The following is a 19,120-nucleotide window of genomic DNA, read 5'->3' on the forward strand; positions in this document are numbered from 1 at the left end:
GGCGCAGGGGGGGTGCCCTGGGCAGCAATTTTACACCTCTAGGACTTGCAAAAGGATATATATAGGCTGAGGGCTGTATATAGGTATCCCCCGCCAGTTTTTGAAAAAATCGAGCGGGACCGAAGCCCGCCGCTGAGGGGGCGGAGCTTGATCCCTCAGCACTAACCAGCGCCATTTTCTCCACAGCACACCGCTGAGAAGCTGGCTCCCCGGACTCTCCCCTGCTGAACACGGTGACAGAGGGTTTTAAAGAAGGGGGGGGGGGCACATATTTGGCTCAGTGAATATATAAAAGCGCTGTATATCTCTGAGAATATTTTCCAGGGTCCTTAGCGCTGGGTGTGTACTGGCATACTCTCTTTCTGTCTGTCCAGGGGGCCTTGTGGGGGAATTGTCTCCAGATTAGAGATTTCCCTGAGTGTGTGGGGTGTCGGTACGCGTGTGTCGGCATGTCTGAAGCAGTAGGCTCTTCTAGGGAGGAGGTGGAGCAAATGAGTGTGGTGTCTCCGTCGGCAACGCCGACACCTGACTGGTTGGATATGTGGAATGTTTTAAATGCAAATGTGAATTTATTACACAAAAGGTTGGACAAAGCTGAGTCCAGGGAAGGTTCAGGGAGTCAAGCTCTGCCTTTCACTATGTCGCAGGGACCTTCGGGGTCTCCAAAGCGCCCACTATCCCAAGTAGTAGACACTGATACCGAGACGGATTCTGACTTCAGTGTCGACTATGATGATGCGAAGTTGCAGCCAAAATTGGCTAAAAGTATTCATTATATGATTTTTGCAATAAAATATGTGTTGCATATCACAGATGACCCCTCTGTACCTGACACGAGGGTCCACATGTTTAAAGAAAAGAAGCCTGAGGTTACTTTTCCCCCTTCACATGAGCTAAATGAGTTGTTTGAAAGGGCTTGGGAAACCCCAGACAAAAAACTGCAGATTCCCAAAAGGATTCTTATGGCGTATCCTTTCCCGGCTAAGGACAGGATACGGTGGGAATCTTCCCCAAGGGTGGACAAAGCGTTGACACGCTTATCCAAAAAGGTAGCGCTGCCATCTCAAGATACCGCGGCCCTCAAGGATCCTGCTGATCGCAGGCAGGAGACTACCTTGAAGTCAATTTACACACATACTGGTACATTACTCAGACCGGCCATAGCGTCGGCTTGGGTTTGTAGCGCTGTTGCAGCGTGGATAGATACCTTATCTGCTGATATTGATACGCTGGACAAGGAAACCATTTTATTGACCTTGGGTCATATTAAGGATGCGGTCCTATATATGAGAGCTGCTCAGAGAGACGTAGGCCTACTGGGTTCCAGAGCCAACGCTATGGCGATTTCTGCTAGGCGAACCCTGTGGACCCGACAATGGACGGGTGATGCCGACTCGAAGAGGCATATGGAGGTTTTGCCTTGCCTTACAAGGGTGAGGAATTGTTTGGGGAAGGTCTCACGGACCTGGTTTCCACAGCTGCTGCAGGTAAATCAACTTTTTTGCCTTATGTTTCCTCACAGCCTAAGAAAACGCCACATTATCAGATGCAGTCCTTTCGGTCGCATAAATCCAAGAGAGGAGTACGGGGATCTTCCTTTCTTGCCAGAGGTAAGGGCAAGGGGAAAAAGCTGCTAACTACAGCTAGTTCCCAGGAGCAGAAGTCCTCCCCGGCTTCTACAAAATCCACCGCATGACGCTGGGGCTCCGCTGAGGGAGTCCGCCCCAGTGGGGGCACGTCTTCGACTTTTCAGCCACGTCTGGGTTCAATCACAGGTGGATCCCTGGGCAATAGACATTGTTTCCCAGGGCTACAAGCTGGAATTTGAAGAGGTGCCTCCTCGCCGGTTTTTCAAATCGGCCCTACTGGTTTCTTCCCCAGAAAGGGAGGTAGTTTTAAATGCAATTCAAAAATTGTGTCTTCAACAAGTGGTGGTCAAAGTTCCCCTGCTTCAGCAGGGGATGGGGTATTACTCAACCCTGTTTGTGGTCCCGAAACCGGACGGTTCGGTCAGACCCATTCTGAATTTAAAATCCTTAAACCTATACTTAAAAAGGTTCAAGTTCAAGATGGAATTGCTCAGAGCGGTCATCGCCAGCCTGGAAGGGGGGGATTATATGGTGTCCCTGGACATAAAGGATGCATACCTTCATGTCCCCATATATCCGCCTCATCAGGCGTTCCTGAGATTTGCTGTACAGGATTGTCATTACCAATTTCAGACGTTGCCGTTTGGGCTTTCCACAGCCCCGAGGATTTTCACCAAGGTAATGGCGGAAATGATGGTGCTCCTGCGCAAGCAGGGAATCACAATTATCCCGTACTTGGACGATCTCCTAATAAAAGCGAGATCAAGAGAGCAGTTGCTAAACAGCGTATCACTCTCCCTGAGGGTGTTGCAGCAGCACGGCTGGATTCTCAATCTCCCGAAGTCACAGTTGGTTCCAACGACCCGGTTGCCTTTCTTAGGCATGATTCTGGATACGGACCAGAAAAGGGTTTTTCTCCCGAGGGAAAAGGCCCAAGAACTCCTGAACTTGGTCAGGGACCTCTTGAAGCCAAAAAGGGTGTCGGTGCATCACTGCATTCGAGTTCTGGGAATGATTGTGGCGTCTTACGAGGCCATTCCATTCGGCAGGTTCCATGCGAGGACTTTTTAGTGGGACCTTCTGGACCAGTGGTCCGGGTCGCATCTACAGATTCATCAGATGATCAGCCTGTCCCCCAGGGCCAGGGTATCTCTCCTGTGGTGGCTGCAGAGTGCTCACCTTCTAGAGGGTCGCAGGTTCGGCATTCAGGACTGGGTTCTGGTAACCACGGACGCGAGCCTCCGAGGATGGGGAGCAGTCACACAGGGAAGAAACTTCCAAGGGCTATGGTCAAGCCAGGAGGCTTGTCTACACATCAACGTACTGGAATTAAGGGCCATATACAACGGCCTTCGTCAAGCAGAGAATTTGCTTCGCGACCTACCGGTTCTGATTCAGTCAGACAACATCACCGCAGTTGCTCATATAAACCGTCAAGGCGGAACAAAGAGCATGGTGGCAAGGGCGGAAGCTGCCAGGATTCTTCGCTGGGCAGAAAATCATGTAAGCGCTCTGACAGCAGTCTTCATTCCGGGTGTGGACAACTGGGAAGCGGACTTCCTCAGCAGACACGATCTACATCCAGGAGAGTGGGGACTTCATCAGGAAGTCTTCGCAGAGATTGCAAGTCAGTGGGGACTGCCTCAACAAGAAACTTCCGAGGTATTGCGCCAGGTCATGGGACCCTCAGGCGGTAGCAGTGGACGCCCTGGTGACACTGTGGGTGTTCCAGTCGGTCTATGTGTTCCCTCCTCTTCCTCTCATTTCCAAGATATTGAGAATCATAAGACGAAGAGGAGTACAGACAATTCTCATTGTTCCAGATTAGCCTCGAAGGGCCTGGTATCCGGATCTGCAGGAAATGCTCACAGAAGATCCGTGGCCTCTTCCTCTCAGAGAGGACCTGTTGCAACAGGGGCCCTGTCTGTTCCAGGACTTACCGCGGCTGCGTTTGACGGCATTGCGGTTGAACGCCGGATTTTAGCGGAAAAGAGCATTCCGGATGCGGTCATTCCTATTCTGATGAAGGCTAGGAAGGACGTGACAGCAAAACATTATCACCGTATATGGAGGAAGTATGTGTCTTGGTGTGAGTCCAGGAATGCTCCTCCGGAAGAATTCCATCTGGGCCGTTTTCTTCACTTCCTACAGACTAGAGTGAATTTGGGCCTAAAATTAGGCTCCATTAAGGTTCAGATTTCGGCCATATCCATTTTCTTTCTGAGAGAATTGACTTCTCTCCCAGAAGTACAGACATTTGTGAAGGGAGTGCTGCATATCCAGCCTCCTTTTGTGCCTCCAGTGGCACCATGGGACCTTAACGTGGTGTTGAGGTTCCTTAAGTCTCACTGGTTTGAGCCTCTTCAAACGGTGGAATTAAAGTATCTCACTTGGAAAGTGGTCATGTTGTTGGCCTTGGCATCGGCAAGGCGAGTGTCTGAGTTGGTGGCTTTATCTCACAAAAGCCCCTATCTGATTTTCCATGTGGATAGAGCGGAGTTGCGGACTCGTCCTCAATTTTTGCCTAAGGTGGTTTCATCTTTTCATATGAACCAACCTATTGTGGTGCCGGTGGCTACGCGGGATTTGGAGGATTCAGAGTCCCTTGATGTGGTCAGGGCATTGAGAATTTATGTGGCCAGAACGGCTCGGGTTAGGAAAACAGAGGCTCTGTTTGTCCTGTATGCAGCCAACAAGGTTGGCGCTCCTGCTTCTAAGCAGACTATTGCTCGCTGGATCTGTAACACGATTCAGCAGGCTCATTCTACGTCTGGATTGCCGTTATCAAATTCGGTAAAGGCCCATTCCACTAGGAAGGTGGGCTCTTCTTGGGCGGCTGCCCGAGGTGTCTCTGCATTACAGCTTTGCCGAGCGGCGACTTGGTCAGGTTCAAACACCTTTACAAAGTTCTACAAGTTTGATACCCTGGCTGAGGAGGACCTCATGTTTGCTCAATCGGTGCTGCAGAGTCATCCGCACTCTCCCGCCCGGTTTGGAGCTTTGGTATAATCCCCATGGTCCTTACGGAGTCCCCAGCATCCTCTAGTACGTAAGAGAAAATAAGATTTTAAACCTACCGGTAAATCTTTTTCTCCTAGTCCATAGAGGATGCTGGGCGCCCATCCCTGTGCGGACTAAATTCTACAAGACTTGTATATAGTTTTGGCTTACATAAGGGTTATGTTACAGTTTTGATCAGTCTCGGGCTGATGCTGTTTTGTTTCATACTGTTAACTGGTTCATATATTCCATGTTATATGGTGTGGGCTGGTATGAATCTTGCCCTTAGATTAACAAAAATCCTTTCCTCGTACTGTCCGTCTGCTCTGGGCACAGTTTCTCTAACTGAGGTCTGGAGGAGGGGCATAGAGGGAGGAGCCAGTGCACACCCATTCTAAAGTTCTTTTTAGTGCCCATGTCTCCTGCGGAGCCCGTCTATCCCCATGGTCCTTACGGAGTCCCCAGCATCCTCTAGATTTACCGGTAGGTTTAAAATGTTATTATTTGAACTGTTTCCTTGTCTCATAGCCCCACCTTGGTTGTGCTATTTCATGTGTTGGGAGAATAGAGGCATTCCTCTTTTTTGGTTGGCTGCTGGGATTGTATAGAGTTTTTTTTGCACTTATTGGGCATCATAGTGAGTGGTGGCAGAAGTTTGTTTTTCCTGTTTTGTCACCAAAAGTCTCCCTCCGCTTTCCGATCTGCATCATTAGATTTCCGTGAGAGATAAATATGGTTTTGGTTAACATAAGTAAATGGTCTTAGCAGTCAGTTGTGGATATTAATCTTACAAAGTAGCTGACGCTTGTATTCTAATGAAGTTCATCTTCAAAGCACTAGATGGCAGAATTCTGCAGCAGTTAAGAGTATTTGTTAAGTTGCCAGTTAGGACAGCATTGTGTATAAATCTGTACATTGTTTATCCTTGTGTAAGAAAAGCCACAGTGTAATCTGCAATTTATTCATTTTGCTTAAAATGCAAAGATAAATTATATTTTATCCTTCTGTGTCCCTGTTCTTCCAGGACATTGTGTAAAATAGCACATGCAGTCACTCCATGCTATCATTATGTGGCGTCATGATCTGGTTCTATTACATATACCATAATGTTCTAAAATGGTCAATCATGTTCTACGTTTCTTACTACGGGGCAATTTTTTTTACCTATTTTCTAAGCGATCTGGCTAGAATGCTTAGAAATGAAGCACGGTTCGCTTCGTGTGTATACCCCATAGCGATGGCGATGTGCGGTCCCGTGCATTGCCATCGCCCACTCAGATCATTAGCACATGCAGGCAAGATCTAGTTAGATCGCCTAGCATGTGCATAAAGAACACTGGTTAGCACAGATCACTCAGCACACATCGCTGTGTGTATAGCAGTGTGTGCTGAGCGATCTGTGCTAACCTAGATCGCTTACCACACAGGCACAAGTCGCCCCGTGTGTACCCCCCATAACTGACAGAAAGAGGCAAACTAAAAACTTCCAACATTACTTTTGCCAATGTGGTGCTCATAAAGAGTTTAAAGCAAACACAACTTGTGCCTTTTTTCCCTGCAAATAATTTTTTCAGCTGTGCATGAACATCAAATATGTGTATGCATCCTTACTAATACCTACTGAGATGCACCGTTGTGGTGAAGACTCCTGCTCATAGGGAAGTGGAATGTATGCATCCTTACTAATGCCAACTGAGATGCACCGTTGTGGTTAAGACTCCTGCGCATAGGGAAGTGGAATGTATGCATCCTTACTAATACCTACTGAGATGCACTTTGTGGTTGAGACTCCTGCTCATAGGGAAGTGGAATGTATGCATCCTTACTAATGCCGACTGAGATGCACTTTGTGGTTAAGACTCCTGTGCATAGGGAGGCAAAATGTATGCATCCTTACTAATGCCAACTGAGATGCACTTTGTGGTTGAGACTCCTGCTCATAGGGAAGTGGAATGTATGCATCCTTACTAATGCCGACTTAGATGCACTTTGTGGTTAAGACTCCTGCGCATAGGGAGGCGGAATGTATGCATCCTTAGTAATGCCGACTTAGATGCACTTTGTGGTTAAGACTCCTGCGCATAGGGAGGCGGAATGTATGCATCCTTAGTAATGCCGACTGAGATGCACTTTGTGGTTGAGACTACTGCTCACAGGGAAGTGGAATGTATGCATCCTTACTAATGCCGACTGAGATGCACTTTGTGGTTAAGACTCCTGCTCTTAGGGAGGTGGAATGGGGATTAGAGCACTCATGTAAGCAAAGTCAAAGTAAAGTTTGGAGTCAGATCTGTTGCATGTGCTCCACCCCTGGTGCAAAATGCAAACTGATTGTGATGATCAGGGCCCACTGCTGATTCAGTAACTCCCTGAATTTTCACTATTTTATGTGATATTCAGTATACTCACTCAATAATCATAAAGTGGTGTAATACCATGTCAGTGACTGTCTCAGTGAAGCTGGCTGCGGTTACATCCTATGTTACAATTACATGATGTGACCTGTAATGTTCTATCAGCTGCAGAAAGCGTTCATCACCCAGATTCTGGGAAGATACAAAATGATCTAATTTGCCAGTAAAATTACTAAGTCGCAAGGCGTAGTGCAGCTGCCATCTACAGTTAACAGGGCATTGTCAGGATAGAAATAAACCCGTTCCAGCTGCTTCACCTTGCCCATCGCCACCCACCTCCAGGACCCTCCTCCCACTACACCCACCCTGTGTGTGGCTAGTTACTGTGGGCTGGCCCCTCCTCTGGGACTAGCTCTGTGCCGTTTTCACCTCCCACTTTATATGTTTCTCGCCTGTTCCCCCTCAGCTCCCCTTTGTCCTCTCACCCTCTTCCCTAACAGCACTCTCTGACCTCCCCCCATTTCCTGCCGGGTTCAGCTTAAAATGTACCCTGTAAAGGGAATGGGGATGATATACCGGCTGCTGGGATGCTGACAGCGGCATCCCATCTGCCGATATACCGGCAGCGAGTCCCCTCGCGGTCTAACTGCGCTCACCGCGCTTTGTGCTCAGTGGCGAGCTACACCACAGGTTCTATTTCCACTCGGTTGGTGGCGTGGACTCGCCAATCGAGTGGGAATTACGGGCGGGTGTCTGTATTCCAACCACCAGAAATATGTCAACTGTTGGGATTCCGGCATCGGGTTCCTGAGCGCAGGGATCCCGACAGCCGGCATTATAACTGCAACCCCTGTACAGTCTCATTACCTTCCATGCACAGCCTCAGCCACGGTGTGAGCTATAAGTGGATCCTATCCCTTTGTCTATAACATAGATATATTTGTTATACACATTTTATGGGAAATCACACAAAAAAAAAATTGAGATACAGGTTGAGTATCCTATATCCAAATATTCAGAAATACAAATATTCCGAAATACGGACTTTTTCGAGTGAGACTAAGATAGTGAAAACTTTGTTTTCTGATGGCTCAATGTACACAAACTTTGTTTAATACACAAAGTTATTAAAAATATTGTATTAAATGACCCCCAGGCTGTGTGTATAAGGTGTATATGAAACATAAATGAATTGTGTGAATGTAGACACACTTTGTTTAATGCATATAAAAAGTATTGGGTAAAATTACCTTCAGGCTGTGTGTATAAGGTGTATATGAAACATAAATGAATTGTGTGAATGTAGACACACTTTGTTTAATGCACATAAAAAATATTGGGTAAAATAACCTTCAGGCCGTGTGTATAAGGTGTATATGAAACATAAATGCATTCTGTGCTTAGATTTAGGTCCCATCGCTATGATATCTCATTATGGTATGCAATTATTCCAAACTACGGAAAAATCCCATATCCAAAATACCTCTGGTCCCAAGCATTTTGGATAAGGGAGACTCAACCTGTACCACTAAAATGTAAGTTTCCCTTGAAAGTATTACAGGGGTTCTGCAGTGTCCTATATCATAGATAACAGCTACACTTTCCCTGTTTGCCATCACAGTAGTGATGGGGTTAGCCATTGTAGTCTGTGGGCTACATGTTGCACAATTTACTGGGGAGGAAACCGGACAATCCCTCTCTTATAGGCACTGGTGCATGTGCTGTCTAATGACCACACATGCGCAGTATGTCCGCAGCATAAAGTGGGCGTTTCGGCAGGCTCATCACACTCCTAATAATTAATGCAATAACATATGTTGTGATTAGGATAACAGTCATTTGGTTGCCAGCATGAGCGTCTATCTGAAAGAGATATTTGAAAGAGCTATATCAGTTAGGAATTAGTGGTAGCAGTGGAGCGAACAGCACAGTACAGGGAACCAGCAGGGGTTACTGAAACTAAGTTTATGGGGAACCAGTCATGATATCAATGAGATATTGATTTTCTGCAGCATGATTCATCAGTAATTTAAACGCTGTCAGTAGCTCAACCCCTGTCAATCTGTGACTGCAGCTGACATTATGTTGAATAAAACCATTATTTCCTCATTCAGTATACCTATATAGCATAGATTATGTGTTGTATTTAACGACTAGTGTTACACCTGCCAAGCTATATAAGGGCAGAGACAGTGGCGGAGTAAATATAAGAATAGAGGGAATCAGTCACTGTTTAATTTGTTCAGTCTGAGATCCCAATACATCTCAAGTGGAATCTTAATTTCTCTGACGTCCTAGTGGATGCTGGGACTCCGTCAGGACCATGGGGATTAGCGGCTCCGCAGGAGACAGGGCACAAAAATAAAAGCTTTAGGACTAGGTGGTGTGCACTGGCTCCTCCCCCTATGACCCTCCTCCAAGCCTCAGTTAGGTTTTTGTGCCCGTCCGAGCAGGGTGCAATCTAGGTGGCTCTCCTAAAGAGCTGCTTAGAAAAAGTTATTAGGTTTTTTATTTTCAGTGAGTCCTGCTGGCAACAGGCTCACTGCAACGAGGGACTTAGGGGAGAAGAAGTGAACTCACCTGCGTGCAGGATGGATTGGCTTCTTAGGCTACTGGACACCATTAGCTCCAGAGGGATCGAACACAGGCCCAGCCATGGAGTCCGGTCCCGGAGCCGCGCCGCTGACCCCCTTGCAGATGCCGAAAAGTGAAGAGGTCCAGAAACCGGCGGCAGAAGACTTTTCAGTCTTCATGAGGTAGCGCACAGCACTGCAGCTGTGCGCCATTGTTGTCAGCACACTTCACACCAGCGGTCACTGAGGGTGCAGGGCGCTGGGGGGGGGCGCCCTGGGCAGCAATGATAATACCTTGTTCTGGCTAAAAATACATCACATATAGCCCCTGGGGCTATATGGATGTATTTAACCCCTGCCAGGTCTCACAAACACCGGGAGAAGAGCCCGCCGAAATAGGGGGCGGGGCCTATCTCCTCAGCACACAGCGCCATTTTCCTGCACAGCTCCGCTGCGAGGAAGGCTCCCAGGACTCTCCCCTGCACTGCACTACAGAAACAGGGTAAAAAAACAGAGAGGGGGGGCACTTTTTTGGCGATATTGATATATTAAGCTGCTATAAAGGAAACAACACTTCTGTAGGGTTGTTCCTATATATTTATAGCGCTTGGGTGTGTGCTGGCAAACTCTCCCTCTGTCTCCCCAAAGGGCTAGTGGGGTCCTGTCTTCGATAAGAGCATTCCCTGTGTGTCTGCTGTGTGTCGGTACGTGTGTGTCGACATGTATGAGGACGATGTTGGTGTGGAGGCGGAGCAATTGCCGGTAATGGTGATGTCACCCCCTAGGGAGTCGACACCGGAATGGATGGCTTTGTTTATGGAATTACGTGATAATGTCAGCACGTTACAAAAATCAGTTGACGACATGAGACGGCCGGCAAACCAGTTAGTACCTGTCCAGGCGTCTCAGACACGTCAGGGGCTGTAAAACGCCCTTTACCTCAGTCGGTCGACACAGACCCAGACACGGACACCGAATCTAGTGTCGACGGTGAAGAAACAAACGTATTTTCCAGTAGGGCCACACGTTATATGATCACGGCAATGAAGGAGGCTTTGCATATCTCTGATACTGCAAGTACCACAAAAAGGGGTATTATGTGGGGTCTGAAAAAACTACCTGTAGTTTTTCCTGAATCAGAGGAATTGAATGAAGTGTGTGATGAAGCGTGGGTTAACCCCGATAGAAAACTGCTAATTTCAAAGAAGTTATTGGCATTATATCCTTTCCCGCCAGAGGTTAGGGCGCGCTGGGAAACACCCCCTAGGGTGGACAAGGCACTCACACGCTTATCAAAACAAGTGGCGTTACCGTCTCCTGAAACGGCCGCCCTCAAGGATCCAGCTGATAGGAGGCTGGAAACTACCCTGAAAAGTATATACACTCATACTGGTGTTATACTGCGACCAGCCATCGCCTCTGCGTGGATGTGCAGTGCTGGGGTGGTTTGGTCGGATTCCCTGACTGAAAATATTGATACCCTGGATAGGGACAGTATTTTATTGACTATAGAGCAATTAAAGGATGCTTTTCTTTATATGCGAGATGCTCAGAGGGATATTTGCACTCTGGCATCGAGAGTAAGTGCGATGTCCATATCTGCCAGAAGAAGTTTATGGACGCGACAGTGGTCAGGTGATGCGGATTCCAAACGGCATATGGAAGTATTGCCGTATAAAGGGGAGGAATTATTTGGGGTCGGTCTATCGGATTTGGTGGCCACGGCAACAGCCGGGAAATCCACCTTTTTACCTCAGGTCCCCTCCCAACAGAAAAAGACACCGTCTTTTCAGACGCAGTCCTTTCGTTCCTATAAGAACAAGCGGGCAAAAGGACAGTCATATCTGCCCCGAGGCAAAGGAAAGGGTAAGAGAGTGCACCAAGCAGCTCCCTCCCAGGAGCAGAAGCCCTCCCCGGCTTCTGCAAAGCCCTCAGCATGACGTTGGGGCTTTACAAGCGGACTCAGGGGCGGTGGGGGGTCGACTCAAGAATTTCAGCGCACAGTGGGCTCACTCACAGGTGGACCCCTGGATCCTGCAGGTAGTATCTCAGGGTTACAGGTTGGAATTCGAGAAGTCTCCCCCTCGCCGGTTCCTAAAGTCTGCTCTGCCAACGTCTCCCTCAGACAGGGCGACGGTATTGGAAGCCATTCACAAGCTGTATTCTCAGCAGGTGATAGTCAAGGTACCCCTCCTACAACAGGGAAAGGGGTATTATTCCACACTATTTGTGGTACCGAAGCCGGACGGCTCGGTAAGACCTATTCTAAATCTGAAATCTTTGAACCTGTACATACAAAAATTCAAGTTCAAGATGGAGTCACTCAGAGCAGTGATAGCGAATCTGGAAGAAGGGGACTTTATGGTGTCCCTGGACATCAAGGATGCTTACCTGCATGTCCCAATTTGCCCTTCACATCAAGGGTACCTCAGGTTCGTGGTGCAAAACTGTCATTATCAGTTTCAGACGCTGCCGTTTGGATTGTCCACGGCACCTCGGGTCTTTACCAAGGTAATGGCCGAAATGATGTTTCTTCTGCGAAGAAAAGGCGTATTAATTATCCCTTACTTGGACGATCTCCTGATAAGGGCAAGGTCCAGAGAACAGCTGGGGGACGTAGTAGCACTAACCCAAGTAGTGCTGCAACAGCACGGGTGGATTCTGAATTTTCCAAAATCTCAATTGACCCCGACGACACGTCTGCTGTTCCTGGGAATGATTCTGGACACGGTTCAGAAAAAGGTGTTTCTTCCAGAGGAGAAAGCCAGGGAGTTATCCAAACTTGTCAGGAACCTCCTAAAACCAGGAAAAGTGTCTGTGCATCAATGCACAAGAGTCCTGGGAAAAATGGTGGCTTCTTACGAAGCGATTCCATTCGGCAGATTCCACGCACAAACTTTTCAGTGGGATCTGCTGGACAAATGGTCCGGATCGCATCTGCAGATGCATCAGCGGATAACTTTGTCTCCACGGACAAGGGTGTCTCTTCTGTGGTGGTTGCAGAGTGCTCATCTGTTAGAGGGCCGCAGATTCGGCATACAGGACTGGGTCCTGGTGACCACGGATGCCAGTCTGAGAGGCTGGGGAGCGGTCACACAGGGAAGAAACTTCCAGGGAGTGTGGTCAAGCCTGGAGATGTCTCTTCACATAAATATACTGGAGCTAAGAGCGATTTACAATGCTCTAAGCCTGGCAAAACCCCTGCTTCAGGGTCAGCCGGTGTTGATCCAGTCGGACAACATCACGGCAGTCGCCCACGTAAACAGACAGGGCGGCACAAGAAGCAGGAGGGCAATGGCAGAAGCTGCAAGGATTCTTCGCTGGGCGGAAGATCATGTGATAGCACTGTCAGCAGTGTTCATTCCAGGAGTGGACAACTGGGAAGCGGACTTCCTCAGCAGACACGATCTACACCCGGGAGAGTGGGGACTTCATCCAGAAGTCTTCCACATGATTGTGAACCGTTGGGAAAAACCAAAGGTGGATATGATGGCGTCCCGCCTCAACAAAAAACTGGACAGGTATTTCGCCAGGTCAAGAGACCCTCAGGCAATAGTGTGGACGCTCTGGTAACACCGTGGGTGTTCCAGTCAGTGTATGTGTTTCCTCCTCTGCCTCTCATACCAAAAGTACTGAGAATTATACGGCAAAGGGGAGTAAGAACGATACTCGTGGCTCCAGATTGGCCAAGAAGAACTTGGTACCCGGAACTTCAGGAGATGCTCACGGAAGGTCCGTGGCCTCTACCTCTAAGACGGGACCTGCTTCAGCAGGGACCGTGTCTATTCCAAGACTTACCGCGGCTGCGTTTGACGGCATGGCGGTTGAACGCCGAATTCTAAGGGAAAAAGGCATTCTGGAAGAGGTCATCCCTACCCTGGTAAAAGCCAGGAAGGAGGTGACTGCACAACATTATCACCGCATTTGGAGAAAATATGTTGCGTGGTGTGAGGCCAGGAAGGCCCCGACGGAGGAATTTCAACTGGGTCGATTCCTACATTTCCTGCAAACAGGATTGTCTATGGGCCTCAAATTAGGGTCCATTAAGGTTCAAATTTCGGCCCTGTCGATTTTCTTCCAGAAAGAATTGGCTTCAGTTCCTGAAGTCCAGACTTTTGTAAAAGGAGTACTACATATACAGCCCCCGGTTGTGCCCCCAGTGGCTCCGTGGGATCTTAATGTAGTTTTGGATTTTCTCAAATCCCATTGGTTTGAGCCACTCAAATCGGTGGATTTGAAATATCTTACATGGAAAGTAACCATGCTACTGGCCCTGGCTTCAGCCAGGAGAGTGTCAGAATTGGCGGCTTTATCGTATAAAAGCCCATATCTGATTTTCCATTCGGACAGGGCAGAACTGCGGACGCGTCCTCAGTTTCTGCCTAAGGTGGTTTCAGCGTTTCACCTGAACCAGCCTATTGTGGTGCCTGCGGCTACTAGCGATTTGGAGGATTCCAAGTTGCTGGACGTTGTCAGGGCATTGAAAATATATATTTCAAGGACGGCTGGAGTCAGAAAATCTGACTCGCTGTTTATACTGTATGCACCCAACAAGCTGGGTGCTCCTGCTTCTAAGCAGACGATTGCTCGTTGGATTTGTAGCACAATTCAACTTGCACATTCTGTGGCAGGCCTGCCACAGCCTAAATCTATCAAGGCCCATTCCACAAGGAAGGTGGGCTCATCTTGGGCGGCTGCCCGAGGGGTCTCGGCATTACAACTCTGCCGAGCAGCTACGTGGTCGGGGGAGAACACGTTTGTAAAATTCTACAAATTTGGTACCCTGGCTAAAGAGGACCTGGAGTTCTCTCATTCGGTGCTGCAGAGTCATCCGCACTCTCCCGCCCGTTTGGGAGCTTTGGTATAATCCCCATGGTCCTGACGGAGTCCCAGCATCCACTAGGACGTCAGAGAAAATAAGATTTTACTTACCGATAAATCTATTTCTCGTAGTCCGTAGTGGATGCTGGGCGCCCATCCCAAGTGCGGATTGTCTGCAATACTTGTACATAGTTATTGTTACAAAAAAATCGGGTTGTTATTGTTGTGAGTCGTCTGTTCAGAGGCTCCTACGTTTGTCATACTGTTAACTGGGTTCAGATCACAAGTTGTACGGTGTGATTGGTGTGGCTGGTATGAGTCTTACCCGGGATTCAAAATCCTTCCTTATTGTGTACGCTCGTCCGGGCACAGTATCCTAACTGAGGCTTGGAGGAGGGTCATAGGGGGAGGAGCCAGTGCACACCACCTAGTCCTAAAGCTTTTATTTTTGTGCCCTGTCTCCTGCGGAGCCGCTAATCCCCATGGTCCTGACGGAGTCCCAGCATCCACTACGGACTACGAGAAATAGATTTATCGGTAAGTAAAATCTTATTTATTCTCTTCATTTCTGTATAGTCATACAGCATGGAGTTAACTATAAAATAGAGACACTCATAAGAGACACTCTATTGTAAAACCGCTGCAGTAGAGATTGTGTACTCTATTTCAAGAGCATTGATTGCAACAATAGTTGCCTTGTACACAGTGTATCACAGGGATAAATAGCAACATTTATGTTTCACTAAACACAGACTGATCAGACAGTTACTGGTAGATGAACAGAGATACTCTATCGTAAAACTGCTGCAGTAGAGATTGTGTATTTTATTTCAAGAGCATCGATTGCAACAATTGTTGCCCTGTACACAGTGTATCACAGGGATAAGTAGCAACATTTATGTGTCACTAACCATAGACTGATCAGACAGTTACTGGTAGATGAACATTGCCCCAATCCAGAATGTATATGGTATAGCTCCAATCTATTTAGATCCCATACAATAATGGTGTATAAATATCTGGTAACATACTCAAAAACCGGCACATTTTTGTTTGTAAAATAAACAACTTTATGGTATGGGCACTCTGTGTTTGAATATTAAAATTGACTCAAGTGACTCAGATTAATTATAGAAACTGAATGTATGATCTACCAATTTTCTCAGAAGTTGATCTATATTCTCAATTACCCTATATCTGTGTGTGGATCTACTTGAATACAGCAAGAGATATACTCAGGTTACGGGTCATGCTTTAAAAATTCAATTTCTCACAATAAAGTGTATTATTTAGATACAGACCTAGTAATACACTAGTTGAATCCACACTATATATCACCATATTTTGCACAACTGTGCCATGGTATGCAATAACAAGACTCTTATAAATGTGCCGTGGTAAGAAATAATACCAACGTATTTAAATGTTCTTTCTGGCTCCAATGACACACATTATAAACATATGGTTGTAGGAGTTACTGTGGTGAGCCTACCTTTTTAAATAAACTAAGTTCACCATTTTCTCAACTTTTTTCACTTATATGTTGTATGTATCAGTTTTTAACCTCTATATTTTGCTGTATGTGTCCTACAGTAGGGACTGTGTTAATATTAATAACAAGTAATAAAAGTTACGTTTTACTATAATAATTAATTCTACAATCTTGACTTGTGCACCCGATCTATCAACCGCTTCCTCAGTTTTCTTATCTTTGCCATTTAATTGGTTGTATTAGGGTCGCACCCCCAGAAGAAGTATAAGGTCTAATCAAGACATACGAATATTGGGGCTTTCTATAGGTTAGCCTATTTATAAAAAGTGATACACAAATTCATAGTGTGCAGATGTTTTTTTCTCTGTTCTTTTTTATAAAGTAAAGTGATCCCTGATTGGATCACTTTTTAGTTTATACATTGCTGGGACTGGCTCTTATTGGAAAGCCTCTTCCTGGATGTGATGTTTAATACATCTTGGCGGATATTAATTGCCTGAATAGCGACAATAAGAAATCCTATTTATCGAGTCTAAACCTCAATAAATAATAATAATAATTATCTGCATTCTGTTCATAGTGCTCTGTATGTTGTTTTTTTTTTACATAAATGCGTGTGTGTGTGTGTGTGTGTATATATATATATATATATATATATATATATCTGTATGTAGATAGATAAATAGATATCTCTGTCACAGGTAGGCGGTGTGTCGGGTAGGTCAGGCTACCTCTGAGGGGGCGACATTCAGCGATATAGGGGCAGCAGAAAAAAGGGGATTTCAGGTTGTATCACTATACAGTATGTTCATGCTTCTCCGCAACAGCCTGTTTAGCTACAAAACGTAATATATATATATATATATATATATATCTCCAATATTGTCTAAATAACAGACATAATATTAATTGTTTTATTCTACATTGCTTTGTCATACCTGAAATTTGAAAATTATGTATTTAAAATCTCTATGTAGTTTAATTTGTACCAGTTATGACTGTGTTTCATGTATTTATATTTCTTACAGGTTTCCTCCATTTTTTGATGACAATCCCTTTGGTATATATCAGAAAATTTTGGCGGGCAAGATAGACTTCCCAAGACATTTAGATTTATACGTAAAGTAAGTGCTCAACTGAGCTTTGTCTTCTTTATTATGTAGGCTGTTTATTTTATAATTACTGACTGGCAGGATCAAACTGCTTCTATACCAATTCTGCAGTTCTACTGCACATTTATTTTGCTGCCTTGCAGTCCTTCACCACCTGCAGTGAATAGTGTAGTGCTAACTGGCAGTGGCTATTTATCATTACAAGGCAGTGTCATGCTCTTAAAACCAACTGTGTAAATGAAGCTGCACTGTAAATGGCATTGCACCATACTTTAACTTTGTGTGTGTATATGTATATATTTCTATTTTATATTATGCATGTGCCATAAATGAGTTTAAAATCTAAAGTTTTGAGAAATCATTAAGGTGGTACCCTACACTAATATCTCACAGTTGCATAGATGCACCTCTGGAATTTTAATATACTTTCATTTACTTGTGTTTAGGTTGCTCGTACATTTGAGAGGATACAGATGTTTTTCATCTCCCCTGGTATAGTGGCAATGTGTAGAGTCCTTAGAGCAGGGATTCCCAACCACGGGAACAGTCCGGGTTTTAAGGCCGTACTTGAGCACAGGTGACTTAATAAGTACCTTGGTTCTTTTGATTTAACCATCTGTGCTCAAGTATGTACTGTATATCACTAAAACCTGAACTGTTAGGGGTAAATTTACTAAAGCGTCTAAAAATGAAAAGTGGTGATGTTGTCCATAGCATTAATCAGATTCTGTCTATCATTTCTCTATTGCATCCTAGAAAATGATAGACGGAATCTGATTGGTTGCTATGGGCAACATCACTACTTTTCAATTTTATAAACTTTAGTAAATATAGGGGGGTTCACATTCGACCTATCCAGTGCCCGTGACGTTTTTTTGACTGGTCGAAAAATCTGACACTGCCAAAACCACGTGTATCGGCGAATTTGCTGCCAATACACGTGTTTTGGTGAATTTGTGGGCATTTTTGCCCGTTTTTGACGCAATTTTCGGCCATGCCGATACTACAAAAAAAAAAGTGAAACGGCATGGCCGAAAATGGATTAAAAAATGTGCGAAAACGCAGGCAATTGAATACCCTGTCGAATTAGTGCCACTTAATTAAATAGGCCCTTAGTGTACTTTGAGGACAGAGGTTGGGAAACACTGCCGTAGAGACTAGGGGGACATTTACTAAGCAGTGATAAGAGCGGAGAAGTGAGCCAGTGGAGAAGTTGCCCATGGCAACCAATCAGCACTGAAGTAACATCTATAATTTGCATACTATAAAATTATACAGAGCTGCTGATTTGTTGATGGGGCAACTTCTTCACTGGCTCACTTCTCCGCTCTTATCACTGCTTAGTAAATGTCCCCCAAAATCAGTAACAACATTGGCAGAATATATCTGGTTTGAATTGTGTTTCTAACTAGTGATTTAAGTGATGTCCCATGACAACTTTTCTGGAATTAATAGGAAACATTGTAGCACCAGTCACTAAATGAAGTCATGTGTTCCTGGGTCAGTATATTCAGTGTGGTTCATCCGCTCATCATTGTAGGTCAGCATAACATATATCTCTTACATTGGAGGCAGACACACCACTTCTATTACCATTAAGTTTGTCTTTGCTGATTGCCGTTTCAGAGAACATATCATTGTTTACTTAATCATGTAATCATTTTCATAAAGTGGCCAAGGCAATCACAGAGTTCTGTCTGCTCGGTGTGTGAATGCTAAGTACAGATATCTGATCCTCTAAGCAGGAAGACTCCTACAACCCATAACAATCGCCTCTCCCTCACTGTTTTATGTCTATTTAATTCCTTATGTATGCAAAAGTTTGTTAGCCTAGTAAATAATACTATAAAGCTTTCCAGTTGAATCCACTTTATAGCCATAGGCAAACGCAGTGGGGGGGGGGGGGGGGGGGATGTTTCTGGTTGCCTGGAACCCCCACTCTCTAGCCCACACCATGACAACTATAGCAATTGTACATAATACAATTCTACTAGAGCTGCATGTTTTAAAAATCTCAGTATTACAAATAAAATAATTAGCAACACCGGTGGATCTTTCAAAATGCATCAGCCAGTAATTAATACGCTTGTGTGCACCAACTATGGGATCTGTAAAACATGCACTGTTAGGAGTGTTCTGCTATAAACTACAGGGTTAATTATTAATACTGTAATGTGTA

The 19,120-nt window shown here is 45.6% G+C and overlaps 1 protein-coding gene across 1 annotated transcript in view; it reads left to right on the forward strand.

Moving 5' to 3' along the window:
• PRKX (protein kinase cAMP-dependent X-linked catalytic subunit) overlaps positions 1–19,120 on the forward strand; it is a 379,007-nt gene that overhangs the window by 335,954 nt on the left and 23,933 nt on the right. Inside the window, exon 5 of the mRNA XM_063955511.1 lies at positions 16,858–16,953. Coding sequence (XP_063811581.1) covers positions 16,858–16,953 — 96 coding nt within the window. The remainder of the gene's footprint in view (positions 1–16,857; positions 16,954–19,120) is intronic.

This window comes from Pseudophryne corroboree, chromosome 2, assembly GCF_028390025.1.
Source record: "Pseudophryne corroboree isolate aPseCor3 chromosome 2, aPseCor3.hap2, whole genome shotgun sequence".
Classification (NCBI taxonomy): Eukaryota; Metazoa; Chordata; class Amphibia; order Anura; family Myobatrachidae; genus Pseudophryne; species Pseudophryne corroboree.